The 22,801-nt window shown below is 41.1% G+C and overlaps 1 protein-coding gene across 1 annotated transcript in view; it reads left to right on the top strand.

Annotated features, from left to right (window-relative positions):
* Positions 1-12,086: 12,086 nt before the first annotated feature.
* Positions 12,087-22,801, top strand: part of LOC148538111 (ileal sodium/bile acid cotransporter-like) — a 29,105-nt gene continuing 18,390 nt past the window's right edge. The window contains exons 1-2 of the mRNA XM_088457520.1: positions 12,087-12,496; positions 15,154-15,272. Coding sequence (XP_088313646.1) covers positions 12,087-12,496; positions 15,154-15,272 — 529 coding nt within the window. The remainder of the gene's footprint in view (positions 12,497-15,153; positions 15,273-22,801) is intronic.

Raw genomic sequence — 22,801 nt, 5'->3', positions numbered from 1 at the left:
TGAATAAGATTGTGCACTGTGACTCCTTGAGCCGTAGCCTACTTTATAAACAAGTACTGTGATTCTGCTGGCCGTACCCCACTGGGTGGGTGCACTACTTTTCATTTCTGCCACTGCTGTGTTGCAATGTTTCATAGATGTTGTTTATACTGTGGTGTCTGCGTCGCTGCGCCGCTGCATTGTCGCTTAGTAACCAGTCAGCTCACTGCAACCTTTGGCAAATAATGTTGAAAACAATATTATAAACTGTGAGGTGTTCTAAATTGACTGGAAATTAATGTTATTGAGGTTAATAATACTCTAGGAAGAAAAAAAGCCCAATTTATGTGATTTTAGCTTTTTTTTGTCAATTTTTGTAAAAAAATCCAAATCCAAAGCCAGTCACCGCAGTCTGGCAAATCCAAATCCAAAGCCGGACGACGAATTAGAACCAAATCCAAATCCGGCAAAAATGGTCCGGCGCACATCCCTAATTTTGTCATGATGGTGCATGCCATTTGCAAAACCTTATTTATTGTGTGCAGGAAACTTTCAATGAATTGAGACCCTTATTTGAAATGAAGCTGTGACGATCTTTGCCTGCATCAACCTCCCTGCCTCTCTGATACATTAAAAAGGACCACGAGATCTGTTTAACTCTGGTAAGATAAGAAACCTTTGCATCACACCATGTATTATCTCCAAGCGGGGTGTTACAGAAGCATAACAAATTTGTACAATTTTATCTTTGAGACCAATGACTCTCTCCAAAACTTGCTTTTACAACAGACATCAGAATGCAGCGAGAGATCGCTATGGTCAGCAGGCATGTCAGAACGAATACTGTGATTTTCATCACAGTATTCATAACATTTTTGAAGTCACTTGAGAGTCTGGCACAAAGCACACTTTGATGAATAAGACGATGCAATGACTGCATATAGGGTGAAACTGCATTCAGTTTAGCGACCAAGCCATTCTCTCTACAATCATCGGAGGAACAACTCTCCCAAAGATCTGTCCTTTGGGATAGAAGGATTTCCGGGTTGAGGACCCAGGAGCCCTTCTGCACATGCGTCGAGTGACACACACACCGCAGGGAGTGCCATAATTATTATTTTAGTAGCAGTAGTAATAATATTATTAATAATAATAATAATAATAATAATAATAAAACATTTTAGATCATATATTCTGTGCGTAAAGATACAATTCATAGATTCACTTTGTACATTATTTTTCACCACTGTAGCACAAAGTTTTGATCTTTTGTTTCAATTCAAAAATCATCATCAAATAACATTTAGCACTGTTGCGTAGGTTTCCTCTGGGTGCTCTGAGTGCTCTGGTTTCCTTCCTTATAATAATAATGTAATGGTAAGTTAAATGGCTTCTAACACAATAGCCTCTAGTGTATTTTTGTTTGTGAGTACTTTTACTACAAGTTTCCCTGGTAGCATAGACTGAGGATAGTTAAACATTCTTCTTTTTTAAATCAAATGAATCTTGTTGCAGATTATTTTATTTCTTATGATCCGTATACCACCATTAATTTGACTTAAATTACTGCATATAGAAAAAGTGGGCTTCGTTCGGTCAGATTCTCAAATGTATGGATTTTGGAATATTATTTTGATGATTTTGCCACCCTGATCTTTGTCAGCCCTTCTTTTGTACAACTTGGATGAAGTGTGTAATGTCCTTTAGACACTCCCAGAAACTCTGGAACTGAAAGTTCTGCCTACAGTCATTCTTTTTGGATTGAAACAAAAACGAAAAGTTAGTTTACTACTATCTTCAAAGTTCCTTTTGGCCAATACATATGAATATGGAGAATTTTAATCTAACGTCAGTTGGCTGTGATTGTTTTAAAAACATGGGAGAGCACCCGAGGAGAACATAAGAGCAACATCTATGAACTAAAATATGTAGCTGAAAACAAGTAAATGAACCTTTGATTAGCAGCTTAATAATGTCTTTTATGGCAGTAGGTGCGGGTATTATGGAATGCAGACTCCCTGCTGCATTAATACCATTAAACCATTCTGGTTCCAGCACACATCTGCACTGCCTTCTTTTCTGGACCAACATGAAGGTTATTATGGAGGTCCAACCAGTCATTTATTAGTCCCACATAATCATATTTTAATGGTACATCTTTTTGGGTCTGTATAAACAAATCTTAATAACTGGTTCTCCGGAATTTCCTGGAACACATTTCCACAGTTTCAGTGGTTATACGGTTCCATTAATAAACAAAAAGTAAATGCAGCATCTGTTTTCTATGAATACATATTTTAAAATTACACATATATAGATGAACAACCATTTAAATTCCTCATATTGCCTTTATTTGTCTCTATCCCGGTGCATTCAGCTTCCAAGTAATATCAACGGTCGGTGTGACACATGGCAGGGATATTTCTCACAAAGCTTTATAGCCCAGATCTTATCTGAAGGGCCATCTACAGTGAGTAACATATTGATAGTTTATGGCTGCTAGTAGTGTAAAATATTAAATTTTTACTCAGAAATTATTTCATAATGCGGGAACACAACTTTGGGCCTGATTCAGAGACGAAGTTAAATTTGATATTTCCGTACATCTCCGATATTTGCAGATTTTCAGGAGCCGCAATGGGCATGTGCAGATTTGTTTCTGCAATGTCGCTCACAGTGCCCCAAAAGCCGAGGTGGTGATTGACAGAGTTCCAGAAAACGGGGGCATCGGCCTCATAATTAATACACCGCTGGTGATGGCTGCAGGCTTTAGATGCAGCCGCTGCTATACCCACACTGTTCCCTCTGGGCTGGCTGGTAACACAATCACAACAGCGTTGACACTGACAAATCTGTTGCGTGTTGTGATGCAGCCTCCCCCGCTCACCGTGTGAAGATGCCAGCACCCTGCGCAGCCCGCCCCCTTGTATAGTGATAGTCGATCACTAGACAAGGGTTGAGCTCAGATCCGGATTAAGGGAGGGAGGGGAGGCGCAGAAGGTCCCCCGGCCAGAACTTCTAGAAACTGGTGCTGTGATTACCTCCAACGCGCCGTGCTACTGCTGACTGGAGAGGCTGGAGAGTAGTAGATTCACTCCCCATGCAGTGTGGTGGGTGGCCGGAGCCAGACACCTGTCCGGTTTTCACTCCCAAGGTGAGGTGACAAGCCGATAGCAGTGTTTCGCTGGGGGTGAGAGGGATAATTAGATATATTAAGGCTGGTGGTGAGGGGGATAATTAGATATATAAGGGCTTTGGGTGATGGAGAAAGAAAAGATATATTTTATAAGGTGGGGTGGAGAAAATTCTGAAGAAAAAAAAATATATATACATATATATATATATATATATATATATATATATATATAAAGGAGTGGGTGTGAGACAATCATTAAACAAATTATTTAAGGGGTGGGAGTGATGAGTTGTTGGGAGGGGAAAAGAGACAAAATCATATATGTAAGGGAAGTAGTGGGGGGGACATTTACAATATATATATGTTACTATATAATATATTTATTATTGAAGGCAGAGCCAGGGGTGGGGGGGTTGCTGACTACAGGGAATTGGGCCCCCCTGTCTTTAGTGCCCCGGGCTCCCTGAAGGCTTAATCCGGCCCTAGTTGGGCTGTGTTGGCAGCATCACACAGTTGGTACGGAACAGGGGAAGGTGCTGCATCAGGTATCTAAAGCAATCTGTTATATATTTATTTGTTTGTTTTTGAAGTTATATTTATTACATTTGTTTTGCAAATATAGTCTTGGCATTTTACAATCATCTTGTCCTGTAAATCTTATTTTTATTGGGGGGGGCTGAAGTTTTGCCTAGGGTGCTGGGAAACCTTGCACCGGCCCTGCTCAAGTGTTCAATGTCCATGCATTTGATCTGAAATTGAGTCTTCAGACACAGCAGCGGTTCACAGAAGCCAGCAGTGCTCGTCTTCTTACTAAAGATGCCTCCTGCAGCTTATTCGTAATTTCGCACAGCCGCTATGTACAAAGGCTGTGCCTTTAGCGTCTATCTCTGAATCAGCTGTTTATTTGTAGTGGACATGTATAAAGTTATCTAACTAGCATGCAAAATGCTATTGTGACTGATTACTGTAGCAGTGGTTTGGGTGGTTGCATGGGGCAAAGGACTTGGGGAGGCACAAAACCCTTCAATAGAAAAATAATATGTAAATAGTCTTCATCTTTAACTTTGCCAGACAAGACGTTTTGCTGCAACTTATTTCTTTCCTGGAATGAATAGTTTGGTGGACTATATAGCAAAACTTATCGGGATTTGCAGTACTCTAGACATTCAGTGGCTTTCCCAGGATCTGTCACAAATTGGACTGAAATGTATGTGCTGGAACCATGTACATGCTGCACAAGTGGTTATTGTAAATTTGATAACTATTATCTCAGCAATAATATCATTGTGTGAGATTGTGAAGTATTAGGAAGAAACACAGGGCCTGATTCAGCAAGGATCGCAGTTGCAAAGACGCGCGCAATCGGTCGATTAATTCGCATTGCACATGCATTGCGGTGCACGTGCACGAACTAGCAGTTGTGATGGGAACTGCGTCTGCAGAGACTACGCAGACACAGAGCACATTGATTGACAGGAAGTGCCGTTTGTGGGTGGTGACGGAGGGGTGCATTAATTAGGCACTGCAATACCATACGCAGCATGAGGGCTCATAGCGTGTGCTGAAGTTAGCAATTCCTGAGTGAGCTCTGACCTGCCTTAACTATGCGTATGGGTCCAATGTTAGTATGTTACTCAATGTTACAATTATTTAGCTATATTGCACAAGTATACGGATGTGTGTAAGGGGAAGTGGGAGTCCTTGCATTAGGCTGTGATCACAATGCGATTGTAAACATTTGCATATCACCGCTAATATTAGCAACTGTGGTGCCTGCATATTAGCAGAACAGCGATTCTTGCTGAATCAGGCCCACAGTCCCCACTGAATGCCTCACCACTCATGTGGGTTAACTAATGAATCAATTAATTATGCATGCTGTCAGAATTGCACTACAGGACTCATTACGGTTTATCTATCTCAAAATACATATAGAGCTACAGTAGCTATATCATTTACGGATTCTCTTGGATCGCCCTTTTTACTGAGTTACTTACAAGTGGATATGTGACTCAGGGGGTGATGTACTAAGCCATGGAGAGAGATAAAGTACAGACCAGTCAGCTACTTACGGTCATGTTACAGGCTGTGTTTGAAAAATGTCAGGAGCTGATTGTTTGGTACTTTATCTCTCTCCACTTTATCTTTCTCCAAGGCTTTGTACATCTATACCTGAGTTGTGTATGACTCTACATCGCCAGTGCTTACATAAGTTTGGTTCCAAGCATGTGCAGTGTGAGAAGATACATCTGCAAAACCAGTCTAGCTGTAACTCTGCATCAGCTCCCTAGTTACTAGCGTATATAAAATGAGTACTGCACAAGAATTGAATGATCAGACTCCTGCCCCGTGTGGGACTTTAAAACTATAACTATAATTGAATATGAAGAACTATGGGACACATAGCGAATGATACATTAGCTAAAAGAAATGGTTTTATTTCAGGTCAGCGATTGCAGGTATCTACATGGCTTCAATTCAAATAAAAGTGACAATAGCAATATTGCTATTTAACACATATTAAGAAACACAGGGCCTGACTCAGAGATGGACGCAGCGTTGGTGTTAGTGCAGTTCAGCGATTATTTGCTAATGCGTTTGCACAAAAAGTCTTGGAAACGTCTACGACATATGCGTATCAGTGAGTGTCCGCAGAGACCACTGGTGTATATGGAGTAGCTTGTAATATAGCTGGGAGTGGAAAGCTATGAGCGTTCCTTAGAGGTGACTGGAAGGTGACTTGAAGTTAACGTAAAAAGAGGCGTCTCATGGGAGTTTGTGTATGGGAGTGTCACTTACATGGCAGACAGTGAACGCACCTGTCTTCTCATAAGTAGAACTGCAGGCCATGAGGAGACACTGCACCAGCTATGGGGCATTGTAAATTTCAATGGTGATCGCGATGGTGTGCTGTTGGTGGAGTGTCTGAGTCTACTGGAGGATTTACACTGTCCACGGACATTGAAAATGGGCTTCTCAGGGCTTGCACTTTCCATCACATGCTAGAACACAAGGCAAAGGCTTAAAATAGCATTTGCATATTATCGCAGCAGCAAATCAGGAAAACTTTGCAGTTGCGCATGCATTAGCCATACTTGCCAACTCTTCCTCATTGTCAGGGAGACTCCCTGAAATAGTAGCAATCTCTGGCCCTGATTCAGACCCACTCGCAAGCGGCTGTCCGCTCGCAAGTGGGTCGATGGTCTGCACTGAGCATGCGCACAACGGAGGGAGCTCCGTCGTGCGCATGCGCCAGACGCGACGAGCGAAGGAAAGTCCTTCGCTCGTTGTGTCTGATCAAAGGGGGCGTGCTGTCGATGTTGATTGACAGCACGCCCCCTTTGGTGGGCGTGCCGGGGGCGTGCCTCCCTGACGGGGGCGTTCCCAAGGGAACGCCTCCCGTCTGAAGCCGGCCCACTGACATCACTAGTGATGTCAGTGGGAGTGATTTTGGCTCTGATAGAGCCAAAATCACTCCGGGGCTTGCGGTTGAAAACCTCAACCGCAGGCTCCGGCTCGCAGTTTCGATGGTCGCGACCATCGCGGCCATCAAACTGCACGCTCGTATAGGCTGTGGGTGGTGACCCACAGCTATACGAGCGTCCAGCTATACGAGCGCTCCATTTTTATGGAGGGCGGCCCTCATTCAGAGCGTGCGCTCTGCTCAGAGCGTACGGCTCTGAATGAGGGCCTCAATGTCTCCCTGAAGAGTCCAGCAATCTCCCTGATTGCACCTTACCCCCATTATGAAGCAATTATGTTAAAAAAACAGAGATATATTCATTCAATGGGATCATTAGTATAATTTCCCTGAATTGGATATAAGACAATGATCCCTATGGCTACATGCATTTTCAAAAAAGTATCAGTGTGTTTTCATTAACAAAATAGATTTTACTAACTGCTTTTGGGCTCATTTACAGTTGAATGTAAATCCATTTTATGACACACCTCTCAGATGTAGCAGTACAAATCCACTTTACCGCTGCGCTCATAAGTGCTGCTATCACAATATCCCTGAAATGCTTTATCAAAAGTAGGCAAGTATTTCATTAGCTCCACCAATGGATCAGGCCCACAGTGTTTGCTAATGTACAGCATTTACAAATTTATTGTGTAATACATTAATACTCCACTAGATGGTAGCACACATATTTTGAACTAATAGAAAGGTTTCATTTATCTGTATAATTTATAGTTCTGTAAACTTCATTTAGATCATTCCACTAGATGGTACTACACAAATTTTATTTTAATAGAAAGATTTCATTTACCTGTGATATTTATATTCTAGTGAACATATGGTTTTTAGAGCTCGCACAGGATAAATAGAAAATGTACCATCTCAGAGTTGTCAACAGAGACTAAAGAATGGAGATGGTTGAAAAAATGCTCAAAGACCAACTTAATCAGATATTGACGCAGGGTATCGCGTACATTTGGATATGTTGGTGGTGCTCCCCAAAGTCAGAAAAGGGTACTATAGTGGTGAAGAAAAATAGGACTCTTTGCTGGTGGCACTCTTATCAGAAAGTGAAGGATTCTGAAGTATATTAAACTTTAGCTTTTATTCTTATACCTTAAAATAAAGGGGTATCACAAATCATATGACGTACACACAAAAAAAACACAAAATATAAAAAAATTGTGTGTAGAAATTAAGTTTTTGGGTTATTCATCAAAAAGGTAATGCAGGAGATAACACAGATATCTACTGCTTACTTTTATCTCCCAGAATGGCCCACTGTCCCATACACTAGTATGGGAACAGAATTCATCAAGCTCCGAAAATACTATATTTTCAGAGCTTGACTGTGGGAGCATTCACCATCTTCAGATCCTTTCCCTCCGCCCCTGTCCGGCTCCTTCCGAAAGGAGCAGTAAAAATACTCGGGGAGACAGCTGATTTTAGGATTAGCGGTCTCCGTGCGGGAGCAATGATGAATTTCTCCAGCGCTCGCGTTGAGTTGGAATGTTAATTAACGGGGTCTGTTCGGACCCCGATAATTAACAATGAATAGAGCCCTTAATGCGGGTGCTTTCATTTTCTGCTTACAAAATGTAAATCTTAGTCATGGAACAAAAGTGGCAACAGTTCCAAACCGGGACTCGTTTCGAACCGGGCCACAAAAGTGAATCTGAACCTTCACCTGGTTCTACTCGGAATCCCAAAATTCGGGTGTGTTCAGATTGGAGAAATCCGGACCCACACATTTCTAGTTTCCATCAATTAAGTTAACAATCTTTAAATGGTAGCAAATGAAGTATGTGAGCAGGAGGATCAATTACATGGCATAGTTTCTTGCCTTTGCCCTACTACTGTTTAATATATAATTGTTCAGATTTAACCTACACTGAGCACCTCTTTAATTTTTTGCATGATTTGTGCTCATTCCAGACTGTAAAGGCCAGGATGAAAATCCAAGAATGGATATATTATTGCAATATTCACATACGTAGTATAGCAAATCAAGTATTTTATAAATGGTGATTGATGTTTATGGATAAAATGCAGTCAGAGATTAGTTAATAAATGGCCAGATGAATTTGCTGTTATAGTAATAATCACTAAGCAATTTGCATTTCAAAAATACTCCATATAGCATTACGTCAATTAAAAAACAGAAATCCCTAATTAAATAACATCTTAATTAACAGATACATTTCAAATATTGAATTTAATGCTGAGCACATGCTGTCCAATAATTGAACAGTGTATTAACCCCGACCAATCAGTAATTATCTATCTGTCAGACATGCAAAATCGTCGAGAATGACCGATAGATCCGATAATTGGGCGGCTGCATCTAGCAGTGTATGCACTGTAACGACCAACCACCCAACATTTCACTTGTTCCTTCAAAGGGTAGGAATGGGGAAATGTTTCCTCCCAAGGGGGGGAAAGCAGATATCGTGACCATAAGCTGGGTACACACTATACGATGTGTACCCGGCCAAGGGTACTACACGATTGAACAATATATTGCGTCGGCCATACACACTACACCATCGGTTCTAAAACTGTGGGTCGCGACCCCAGAGTGTCGCACCCATCCCAGCATGGGGTCGCGACTGACCCACAGCAAGTTAAATTGGCTGGACCGGTCCCACTCCCTGGAGCCTGCTGCAATGTTGATTCGTAGCGGTACGCCTGCATTAGCAGTCTCCCGCCAGTTCCTTCTCCCCACACTGTGATTTACACCCATGAGACATCCCAACGTTCGTGCATCATGACATCTCCTGGATGTCAGTCACAGTGAAGGAGCCGCAGCACAGCCTGTGTAGTTGTAGGAGGCGTGCTGAGTCACTGTCCTGCAGCAGCTAGTGGCAGCTCTATAGTGTAAAAAAGAAAGAACCATTTTTTATGGTAAGTAAAGTAAAATGTAGAACTATGATCATAAATTAAAGTAGGATGATTTGTATAAGTTTTATGCCACATCACCACCCTTGTCCATCACCAAGAAGAACCCAAGAGGCTGGAGAACGCAAAGGGGGCATGGCTTATTGAGAGAAAGAAGAAGATAAGTAGATGAGTAAGGGGAACTATAGCGTGAGAGTGTGTGTGTGTGTGTGTGTGTCAGAGGGGAATGTGTGCGGGGCTCATTTAGTGTGGGGGATTGCTGACAGAAAAAGGGGATCGCTGAGAGAGAAGGGAATGTGGGGGGATCGCTGAGAGAGAGAGAAGGAAATGTTGGGGGATTGCTGAGGGAGAGAGAAGGGAATGTGGGGGAGGTCGCTGAGAGAGAGAGAGGGGAGTGTGGAGGGGATTGCTGAGAGAGAGAGGGGAATGTGAAGGGGAATTGCTAAGAGAGAGAGAAGGGAATATGGATTGGATCACTGAGAGAGAGAAGGGAATATGGAGGTGATCGCTGAGAGAGTGAAAAGGGAATGTGAAGGGGAATTGCTAAGAAGAGAATGTTGGGGGGATCGTTGAGAGAGAGGGGAATGTGTGGGGATGTCACTGAGACGGGGGGATGTGGGGGATCGTTGAGTGAGAGGGGAATGTGGGGGGATCACAGAGAGAAATGTGGAGAGGGGTATTGGCGGTTGCCTGGTACAATAAAGTTATTTTTTTTTTACATCACATGCGCCGCACCACCAACAGAGAAACCAGCCGCAGTGTGAAGAGAAGCAGCCAGGAGATACAGAAGGTAAGTGTCTGTGGCCCGTAAGGGCTGAATGCGGGGGCTGTCTGTATAGACAGAAAGGGTGCTGTTTAGGGAGACAGAAAGGGTGCTGGCTGGGGAGACACTGTGGGGTTTGAGTTGCAGAAACACGGGGGATCATGACTATTTTGTCAGTCTCGGGCCCCACAATTTCTGATGGCTGACCTGCAAGTATATAATATGATGGACATAAAAATATAGAAGAAAGATATTGGTAAGAGCTGTCCTTTGCGAATGAGTGACTTTTGGGTCTATAACCCAGAAGTCCCTCTGGTGTCACTGTGCACACGCTGTGGAGGGTGCTGGGAGGGATCCAATTGGATCCCTCTCGCATCACTCTGCGAATAGAAGTCCATAGGCTTTCTTTAAGGTAAAGATGGCGTTATCCACCTCTTGGTCCGTATGAGAAATGCGGTCAAAGCCGCTTTTCTCTCATTGCTGCACCCAGCCCCAGATCTTAAAAAAAAGTGTGTTACATATAAATATATAGGGGCATTGTTCAGCAGTAACTTGCTGGGGTCCTGTAAAAAAATGTTTTGTCAGCCGGGGTCTCAGAGCAGAATAGTTTGAGAACTCCAGAACTACATGATCAAGTGTACAACCACTTGATAAATCGTTCCAGGCTGCATTTAGCAGCATGGCTTCATTGCATTGTCCCATCTGCTGTGCAGCACAGCAGATGGACCAATGAGATGAATGACCACCGTGCATGTGCGATTGGGCATGCGCACTATATTAGTCACATGATATATATCATTCCACGTTGGAATATGAAGATATATTGTATAGCTTGTACCTAGCTATACACTGTGAAATATCTCACCATATCATGCCATTACAGCTCATGGGTTTCAACTTTTCAATAAAGGGGGAGATTTATCAAATCTTGGAGAGAGATAAAGTGGAGAGAGATAATGTGCCAACAAATTAACTTCTAACTAATATTTCTATTACAGTCTGTAAAAGTGCAGCTAGAAGTTGTTTGGTTAGTACTTTATTTCTATCCACTTTATCTCTCTCCAATATTTGATAAAACTCCCCCAAAATGTCTGTCAGTCTTAAGTTGGGTACACACGTAAAGATTATCTGTCCAACCATCCAACTAGTTGATTGGTTGGAATGAAAATCTGGTAACGTATGGGAGTAACTGATGATCAGCAATTTGCACCTAAATGTCAGAAAACAGATGAAAATGGTCGGTCAGACAAGGTTGTTAAATGTTTGATCTAAACAATTTGTTCAAACAACAGTTTTTGTCCAGTTTCCGGCATTTGGGAGCAAATTGCTGATTGTCATTTGCTTTCATACCTTACCAGATTGTCATTCCAACCAATCAACTAGTTGGATGGTTGGACAGAAAATCTATACGTGTGTATGCAGCTTTATAGATATTTTATCTGACAGTGTATGCCCAGCATAAGTGAAGGATTACTATTTATATAGCAGCTGAATTGTGTTGAGTGCCAGACAGGTCAGAGACCCACACAGCTGACATAACTATGGGCTGGTAGAAAAGAAATAAATAAGTATACCTAATTCTATGCAATAAAAGTTAAAATATATGCAATTGTGGACTTTTATGGTGGGACTCTTGCACTCAGCTTCATACAGTAGGTTGTAAGATAGAAGCATTGGACATGCACCAACAAAATCTACGTATTTACAACTTTTTATTGCATTTGTTTTTCTTTAAATAGGAGGCACAGCAGAACATTCACATATATTCAGGACTAGATGGATCAGTCTTGATATTGCATTGTAATTTCCTAGATACATCTAAAAGATAATCTTTTCTGATATTCAGAATGAATCACTACAGCATTCTTGCATCGCGGATCCTACAAGAGGACCAAATATGCCACGAAAATGCAGCCATTTGTAATGGAACATCCTGTTTGTTGCCACCTGATAATTTCAATTATATTTTAAACCTAGTTTTAAGTATAGTAATTACAATAATGTTAGCGCTTGTCATGTTTTCCATGGGCTGCACTGTGGAGGTGAAGAAATTCTGGGGCCACATAAGGCGTCCCTGGGGCATAGCAGTAGGCTTCCTTTGCCAGTTTGGGATAATGCCCCTCACAGCCTTTATATTAGCCCTGATATTTAATGTTCATCCAGTACAAGCCGTCGTAGTCCTAATTATGGGCTGTTGCCCAGGAGGAACTGGCTCTAACATCCTGGCATACTGGGTAGATGGAGACATGGATATGAGGTAAGAAATATAAATAGATTGTAATCATGTTTGGCAAGTACGCTTAAGGAGATATTTACTAAAATGCAGGATTTTAGAAGTGAAGATGTTGCCCATAGCAACCAATCAGATTCTACTTATTTATCTAGAACCTACTAGAAGATAATAGCTATAATCTGATTGGTTGCTATGGGCAACATCTCCACTTCAAAAACCTGCACTTTAGTAAATATACCCCTTAAGCTGGCTACACATCTAAAGATTATCTGTCCAACCAGCCAACTAGTTGATTGGTTGGAATGAAAATCTGGTAAGGAATGGGAGTAAATGATGCTCAGCAATTTGTTCCTAAATGCCAGAAAACAGATGAAAATGGACGTTCAGACAAGTTTTGTTAAATGTTTGATCTAAATAATTTGTTCAAACAACAGTTTTTGTCCATTTTCCGGCGTTTGGGAGCAAATTGCTGATTGTCATTTGCTTTCATACCTTACCAGATTTTTATTCCAACCAATCAACAAGTTGGCTGGTTGGATGTAAGTTGGTCTAGTGTGTGGCCAGCTTTATTCTTTATCTTCTGTTTTAATGTATTTATATATGTATTTGTGCCACAATCACATCAATGATGCTTTATAAATAGACATTAGACCTTTGGTTATTTTTTTCATACACAATTATATATAATGATCTGGAGTTTGTGATGTGATTTTCAATTCCAGTTGTACAATTAACTTATGGTGCATACACACGGGACGATCATCAATGATAACGATATCGTTGAACGATCTCCCGGGTGTGCTGGATGATTGATATTGATCATCCAGCACACCACCAACCCACCAACGATGGCCAACGTCCCTATAGTAACCTGGTCAATATCGACCAGGTTGGCCTGCATGCATGGGCGATGGATGATATCGTTATCGTCCATATGTGCCTGCACATCGCAGGTCGTTGGGCACCGAAAAATGCGCAATATGAACGATAATGATATGATCAATATCGCTGTTGTTCATATCGTCCATTTTAATTGTACCGCACATACGCGCCATAACAATGCACCCTAATCTGAGAAAGCAGAGCCAGGGGTGAGTTCAGGGGGGGAGATTCCAGCTTTGCATTTTATCAAAATCTTCATATGCTTCTATTATTTCTCTGGACTAACTTACAAATCACCGGGTGCTGCAAAGAGAAACCAGTACAAGTGCTTTTCCAATGATAGTTAAACAATACATCTGTAATATTTTAGTTCTGTTATCTTTCGATGGATTATTCTTGTACTGCTTAAAAAACACAGATCACAGTATATTTAAACTATACAGACAATGCACTGAATGTTCCTACTCCACATTCTATTCTTTATTCAATTGTAGAGCGTAACGGAATTTGCTGGCGCTATATTAATACATTTAATTCTTACTAAGAAAGGCCCATTCAGAACTAGTAAGGTATTCTACTTTAATGTGATCACAACACAGTGCTGACAATGGGGGTGATTCAGAGTTGTACGACCCTGGCTTCGGCACACATACTAAATGGGGGCGACAAACCCACATTTTGTAAAATGGACCCCGTGGCCACTCCCTTCCCACCCCCGAATGGTCACAGCCTGTCAATCAGGCTGCGGGTTAGGGGACACTGCGTGCGATGACACAGGACCCGTTCTATACAGAATGGGTCCTACACATGTGCAGTCCACCCACCATCGTAGTTGTACGCAAACCATCAAGTGTGCGTACAATTATGAATCAGACACAATATTTGGTAGACTCAAGCATCTTGGCAGTAAAGTAATTTAACCCCTTATATTATAAATACAGTCTACGGTTTATTGTAAATATTCTACAGTCTGTTTAGTATCACTGACTGCAAAAAAAGACCTAGTGTAACTGTTTTTGTAGATCATATATTCATAGGTTACACAGTATTACTTGCCTAGAGATCCCCCAGCACTTGCCATTGTGTGTGCGCAAATTATATATAATTGGATACTAATAATGAATTTAACTAGAAAGCCTTTTATATAGTTAGCATTTAGTTATGATGATCCTATCCGTCATCACCAGTAATTGCTACAGTGACTCTTCCAAGCTTATAAAAAAATTATTTCAGAAGTATTAATTAAATAGTTGTCATCGGACACTGGCCACATGTAATTTCTGTTGCCACTTTGTTCCCACCATCTATGTGCCATCTGTTCCCTACTCTGTTCCACAACCCATGTGGTTACCCCTCTCCACAAGCCATGTTGTTACCCCTCTCCACAAGCCATGCAGATTGTACATACTGTACACAGCCTGTTAGTCTAGTTCCCTGCTCAAGATAATTGAGTCCTCCCTGGAGTAACAAGTGGCTGAAGTCAAGTGGTATCCATATAATAATTAACAAAGAAGTCAATATATTAAGGTAGTAACAAAAATAAATCCAACAATACCAATTTATTTTTTTCTGAAATAAAATTGTAAAGACTAATTGGATTCACATATAATATATTATATGTTTGTATTTTTATTTGCTAGATGGTATAAAAGAATCACTAGCTATTGTTTTAGCATACTGAAGTGCGAAATCAGATTTTCTACATATGTTTTTGCTCTGTTGTCTGACTGTTATTGTACATTTGGTTTTAATAGTTCATATGTATGTACATTATCATTCCATATTGATTTGTTTTGCAGTATAAGCATGACAACTTGTTCCACACTCCTTGCATTAGGCATGATGCCTTTGTGTCTCTTCCTCTACACCAAAACATGGGTTGATTCAAGTGCCATAATTATTCCTTACGATAGTATTGGTAAGTGCTGGTGGTTAAGTATAGTTGCTTTTTATAACAAGGGTGCAATGAAAAGCTTCAAGGTAAATCTCAACTATTATGACTGATTAAAAAATGGATTGTGATACAATATAGAAGAAAGAGACTGAAAGAGAGAGAAATACCAGCTATAATGCTAAATACTAAATGCTAACCTGAATGCTATTTCTTCATTAATTGTCTTATGCAATGATACCAGCATATGTTCTTGGACAGAAGAGATACCAGCCACCTACGCACAACACGTAGTTTACAAGCTTACAGCTAATGATTCTAAAATATTACATAAGAATAGTGTCACAGGTCCTTAATCCACTCCAACAGCTATTTTAACAAACTTTTATTAAATTCAACAGTTCTGATTCTCAGCAACTAGAATTGTTTAAAAAAAATTTAACTTTGACCTAAAAGTAAAGCAAAAGGTCACTTTCACGTGATGCAAGCTTTCGACTCAGCACTGTGCACTGCATGTATACTACTCCATCATGATAACTGCCATTTTGTTCTGAGAAGAAAGGTTGTAGAAGGCATAGGATCCCTACTTAAAGAGACATAACCCCTGTAGCACTCGCTAAAATGGTTGTGTCCTAAAATCAATATTTAACAAACAACGGTATACTATAGATGGAGAGAGCGATATGGTCCCTATAGCCAGCAATGGCGGCTGCTGTATATATAAATATATTATATATATATATAATGTAGTGGGTGGGCAGCGGCACTCCTCAATAAGATACGTTACAAGTTGGGTAATAAACCACTAATTTACTTCAACGTTTCAATCATACACGATTTTCTTCAGGAAGCAATGAAAAAACAGTACAACACTTACCTATATACCGCACCACAAGTGAGACACACCACGTCTGTCGGAAGCTGTCAGTGATGTCACCTGCGGCACACAGTCCAGCGGGCACGACGTATGACGTAGCGCTTGCTATGACAACAGAGTACACAAAACACAGAACATAAAGTACGTGCCACCCCCACCAATGTACAAAAAATACACAAAAAATATACATGAACGGAAAGATATATGATGGTGAACAACATAAAAAAATATCCAAAAAATATATGCCAGCAATAAAGCAGGGAAGCAGCCAGTAAGATCACAAGATCAATGTATGTACAAGTAACGATGACAGTGAGGACATAAAAATGAGAAATAGAGTGCGTGGTCAAATGAAGCAAGACAGAGGTAACGTCTCATTGAGACAATGGGGTTGAACAGTATTTAAACGGTGTATCCACCTCGTTTCTGTCTGCAACAAGATCTTAGATCTGTCACCACCTCTAATATTCTCCGGGACATGATCAATCATTTTGTAACATATAGTAGACAGACCATGTCTATGGTCCCTAAAGTCGCGTGCTACCGGTTGTTTGTTGTCACTGCCACCTAAAGCCAGCCTAATGGCTGATCTATGGAGGGCCATTCTTTCACGAAATTGGCGAGTGGTCTTGCCAATATATAAAAGCCCACATGGGCATCGAATATAATATACAACAAACTGGCTGGTGCAGGTAAGTATATGATTAATTTTGTACCTAAAGCCTGTGTGCGGATGTACGAAGCTGTCACTTTTCTCCATGAAACTACAGGTCGTACAGCCAAGGCACTTGTAATTACCAGGTTTTTTGGATAAAAAATGTGTTTTGGTAAACTTACTAAAGCCGGTAATATCATTGTGCACCAGCCAGACGCGAACATTTTTACCTCGTTTATAACAAGGCAGGAGGGCAGTGTTTTTCAGAGACGGTAAGTTAGTGGCAGATTTAATAAGAGGCCAGAATTTTTTGGCAGTATTAACTATCGTACCACTACCAGCACTGAAATGGTTAACCCACACCAAATTATCTTTAAGTTTCTTCTCTTTTTTTGTACAAAATCTGGAGATTTGGGGGCGGATAGAGCCTTTTGACGAGCAGTATTGAGGGACTTGAGAGAATACCCTCTGCTCAAAAAGTTGTCCATCATGAGATCCATATGCTGAAGTTCATCAGAAGGGTTACTACAGATTCTATGTATGCGCAAATATTGAGAATATGGTAAGCCTTTGATAAGACTTCTAGGATGATAGCTGGAAGCTAGGAGCAAATTATTGCAATCGGCGGGCTTTTTATACAAGGAGGTGTTATCAGCAACCAACTGGTAACATTCGGTTCTTCACAAGATACATAGATGACATCTTCATAATCTGGCTTGGCAGCAGGGAGGATTTTGTTCAATTGATGGATGTCATTAATACTCGTGACCCTGATATCAAGTTTACATATGAAATTAGTTCCCAAGAGGTACACTTCTTGGATGTATGTGTGTCACTGGTTGAGGGTAGGCTAAACACCTCCTTGTATAAAAAGCCCACCGATTGCAATAATTTGCTCCTAGCTTCCAGCTATCATCCTAGAAGTCTTATCAAAGGCTTACCATATTCTCAATATTTGCGCATACATAGAATCTGTAGTAACCCTTCTGATGAACTTCAGCATATGGATCTCATGACGGACAACTTTTTGAGCAGAGGGTATTCTCTCAAGTCCCTCAATACTGCTCGTCAAAAGGCTCTATCTGCACCCAAATCTCCAGATTTTGTACAAAACAAAGAGAAGAAACTTAAAAATAATTTGGTGTGGGTTAACCATTTCAGTGCTGGTAGTGGTACGATAGTTAATACTGCCAAAAAATTCTGGCCTCTTATTAAATCTGACACTAACTTACCATCTCTGAATAACACTGCCCTCCTGCCTTGTTATAAACGAGGTAAAAATGTTCGCGACTGGCTGGTGCACAATGATATTACCGGCTTTAGTAAGTTTACCAAAACACATTTTTTATCCAAAAAACCTGGTAATTACAAGTGCCTTGGCTGTACGACCTGTAGTTTCATGGAGACAGGTCACAGCTTCGTACATCCGCACACAGGCTTTAGGTACAAAATTAATCATATACTTACCTGCACCAGCCAGTTTGTTGTATATTATATTCGATGCCCATGTGGGCTTTTATATATTGGCAAGACCACTCGCCAATTTCGCGAAAGAATGGCCCTCCATAGATCAGCCATTAGGCTGGCTTTAGGTGGCAGTGACAATGAACAACCGGTAGCACGCCACTTTAGGGACCATAGACATGGTCTGTCTACTATACGTTACAAAATGATTGATCATGTCCCGGAGAATATTAGAGGTGGTGACAGATCTAAGATCTTGTTGCAGACAGAAACGAGGTGGATACACCGTTTAAATACTGTTCAACCCCATGGTCTCAATGAGACGTTACCTCTGTCTTGCTTCATTTGACCACGCACTCTATTTCTCATTTTTATGTCCTCACTGTCATCGTTACTTGTACATACATTGATCTTGTGATCTTACTGGCTGCTTCCCTGCTTTATTGCTGGCATATATTTTTTGGATATTTTTTTATGTTGTTCACCATCATATATCTTTCCGTTCATGTATATTTTTTGTGTATTTTTTGTACATTGGTGGGCGTGGCACGTACTTTATGTTCTGTGTTTTGTGTACTCCGTTGTCATAGCAAGCGCTACGTCATACGTCGCGCCCGCTGGACTGTGTGCCGCAGGTGACATCACTAACAGCTTCCGACAGACGTGGTGTGTCTCACTCGTGGTGCGATATATAGGTAAGTGTTGTACTGTTTTTTCATTGCTTCCTGAAGAAAATCGTGTATGATTGAAACGTTGAAGTAAATTAGTGGTTTATTACCCAACTTATAACGTATCTTATTGAGGAGTGCCGCTGCCCACCCACTACATTGTCGATATTCTCTGCAGAGGGCACCCACAGTACCATATTCTGAGGGACGAGTGCCGAGCCTTTGCTACACTATATATATATATATATATATATATATATATTATACACACACACAATATTGTGCAAAAGTTTTAGACTGGTGTGGAAAAAATGCTGCAAAGTAAGAATGCTTTAAAAAATAGAAGTGTTAATAGTTTATTTTTATCAATTAACAATGCAAAGTGAATGAACAGAATGTAAATCTAAATCAAATCAATATTTTATGTGACCATCCTTTGCCTTCAATACAGCATCATATCTTCTAGGTACATTTGCACAAAATCAGGGTTTTTGTAGGATTCTAGTCAGGTGTATGATTAACCAATCATACCAAACAGGTAATAATGATCATCATTTTCATATGTAGGTTGAAACACAGTCATTAACTGAAACAGAAACAGCTGTGTAGGAGGCTTAAAACTGGGTGAGGAACAGCCAAACTCTGCTACAAAGATAAACTCATGTCACAGGTCCTCCACCATCGCAACAAGACACACGGTGGTTACACTGCATCAGCAAGGTCTCTCCCAGGAAAATATTTCAAAGCAGACTGGGGTTTCAATATGTGCTGCTGAAGCTCTTTTGAAGAAGCACAAAGAAACATGCATAGCAGGAGTGCAGGAACCAGGAGAAAGCCTGGATAATTCCATCTCCAGGTGGCGTTATTATCACAGGGCTTCCCCCGGTATTTATGCACAATTTATTTTTAGTAAATCTGAGCAGATCACATTTCCCATTGTGATCCACCCATTGTGATCCACCCATTGTGATCCACAGCTCCAAATTGATATTAAAAATAAATTTATGTTATACTAACAGATTGTGAAAAGGGTGTGAATAAAACCCTTTTTCACATAGGCCCCTAAGTATCATCATCTTCATCTCAGTAAGATACTGCTAGCACACAGCAGCAGGTCACTCTCAGGAAGCATACTGATGGCAATTTGTTGGAAACCCCAGGAGTATCAGAGCACAGTGGCTCTCACCTTTGTACTCTCCAATAATGGAGTTAACATTATAAGAGCCTTATGGTGAGTTAGTTTCAACACATTTCATACTTTGCACAAACAATAAACATGGAGATGCCACATTTTCTCAAAAAATTATACATCTGTGTAGCAGAAGCTGACTATGACCCAAAAATGTCACAACCACATGCAGAACACTGTAACAACAGCAACATGAATACTGTATATTATTTTTATTATTATTATTATTATTATTATTATTATTATTATTATTATTATTATTATTATAACAATCTGCCATTCCACCAACTAAAGCAAGAGGTAATGGAAAGATAGAATTGAAAATGCTATAGGCTTCAGCAACTTCAGGAACAGAAAAAAGCTATCAAGAGATACAGAGCAAGCAATGAGATGCGAATAGGAGCCTGTTTTCTTATTCCACCACACTGGTTAATGTAACCTCCTTGAAAAAATAGTAATAAATGAAGTGTTTTAAGATACTACTGTCAGATCAGGCCACCATTCTAAACTGCTAAACTAGTGGAAAATCAGCTGACTCTTATGGTGGAAGACAATGGGCAAACTGACAAAGATTCCCTCTCTGATCCTTAACCATAATATGTGAGGACCCACCAAATTCCCTGTTGCTGAAGTGCCTGGTTTGTGAAACTATGTGCATATTATATTTAATCTACAACATATGAGTCAGTGACAGGGCCCAATTGCTATCTTCTTGTACTTTAAAGAAATTATGGGTTATGCCTACTTGTATACAGGGTTGGACTGGCACACAGGGGTAGAGAGGAAATCCCCGGTGGGCCCCAATGCCTGAGGGCCCCACCCCATCCACTAGAGGTCAGGGTTTAGTCTGCACATATGTTACATTACTGCATTCCCAGGATTATGGTGTATTCACTTCAATACATTGTTGTTATCAATCTGGTACATTATCATAAATCAACATTTACTTTGAGGACTGGTCACACCCCTTTAGCTTGGGCCCCCACCACTGCATTCCCCCGGTGGACCTTTCATGCCCCAGTCAAACACTGCCTGCATATTTTATCTATTGCTACCCAGTGGCGCCACTTAGGGGGGTGTGGAGGATGCTGTCTCTTCCTCAGTGACAAGGAACCAGGGCTGCACACTAACATCACAGTGCAGCGACCGGCTCCCAATCACTGAGGAGGAGCTGGCAGTGCAGCCAGAGTAGAATAAGGGTGTAGGTGGAACGGCGCTAAAAACACATTACAACATTAAAACAATGTAATCATAAATCATTTTATAGAATGCAAGAATGCAATAATGTTAATAGAACAAAGAGGAATATAATATAAAACATGTACAAATAAAATAGTGTCTCTGCGACAATTAGTGGATAAATAAATGAGAAGAAATATCCTGTAGCAACTGCAACAATGTTACCAAAAAATAGGTATGGCTACTTGAAGCTCCGTGCAAGCAGGGAGTGGACCTCCACAGATAAATGGTTATTAATACCGGTATACGGCCATATGAAACAATCGTGGTAGGGTACCCCAAAAGTGTAACAATGAGTAAGTCTGGGTGGTAAATAGACCGCTCTCAGCAATAGTGGCTCATGCTCACCCCTCGGGCGCGGAGTAGAGTAAGTCCAGAATGGGATGCGATGACAGCCTGGAGTGGAGACAGGCTGGTTCGCGGCTGGAAGTGCTGAGGGCTAGACGGCAGTGCGGATGTACATGCGGGAGCACTGCAGCTGTAAGCTGTACGGTCCGGGGCACAGCGGCGTGTAGTCACCGGCGGGATGTGGCCGGACTCAGCGGTGAAGCAGCTCTCACCGATGATAGACGACCGGACTCCGGGTGATCTGTAACTCTCTCCAGAGAGATGTATGCGGCGTGTAGATGGCTCACAGGGCTCGGCCGCAGCTGATATTCCAGTCCTGTGATGGCTCAAACAGGACTCGAAGTGGAGAGACATATCAGAGCCAAAATCACTCCCACTGATATCACTAGTGATGTCAGTGGGGCCGGCTTCAGACGGTAGGCGTTCCCATGGGAACGCCTCCGTCTGGCAGGCACGCCCCCGGCACACCCACCAAAGGGGGCGTGCTGTCAATCAACATCGACAGCACGCCCACTTTGGTGTGAGACCAGGAGCAATGGGAAACCCGTCGCTCCCCGGGTCTCGCGCATGCGCACGACGTAGCTCCCTCCATTGTGCGCATGCGCAGTGGGGAACATCGACCCACTTGCGAGCGTACTGCCACTCGCGAGTGGGTCTGAATGACCCCCATAGATTTCATTTGGATTCCAGTTGTATTACTCATTCGTTTCTCTCTCCCTTTTTCTGCTTATGTCAATATTAGTGCATCTAGTCTTTTGGTGCAATCTCTCAGTTTTTGGTATTGATGCTATTAAATATCTGATTAGATTAGCATGACTAACAAATTTGATCATGCTAATCACTATTGTATTTGCAATTAACGGTTTAATATATTATATTTATTTCTATGTGCCCGTAGGAATAGTTTGCTCTCTATATATACTTTCACATGCTGTATCAATACTATTCATGTTATGCTACAGCTATGAGCTTGTTGCTGTTTTTAGGTTTTATGATGAATCTCTCATGATAATATTTTGATGTGTCTTGATATAATATCTCTAAATAATAAAAAAGCACATTTATTAACTGTAACACGACAAATTATTTTATCTTAAAAAAGCTTGTATTGTTTGT

Source organism: Taudactylus pleione, unplaced genomic scaffold, assembly GCF_031769625.1.
Source record: "Taudactylus pleione unplaced genomic scaffold, aTauple2 ptg000041l, whole genome shotgun sequence".
Lineage (NCBI taxonomy): Eukaryota > Metazoa > Chordata > Amphibia > Anura > Myobatrachidae > Taudactylus > Taudactylus pleione.
This window is presented reverse-complemented; position numbering and strand designations above follow the sequence as displayed.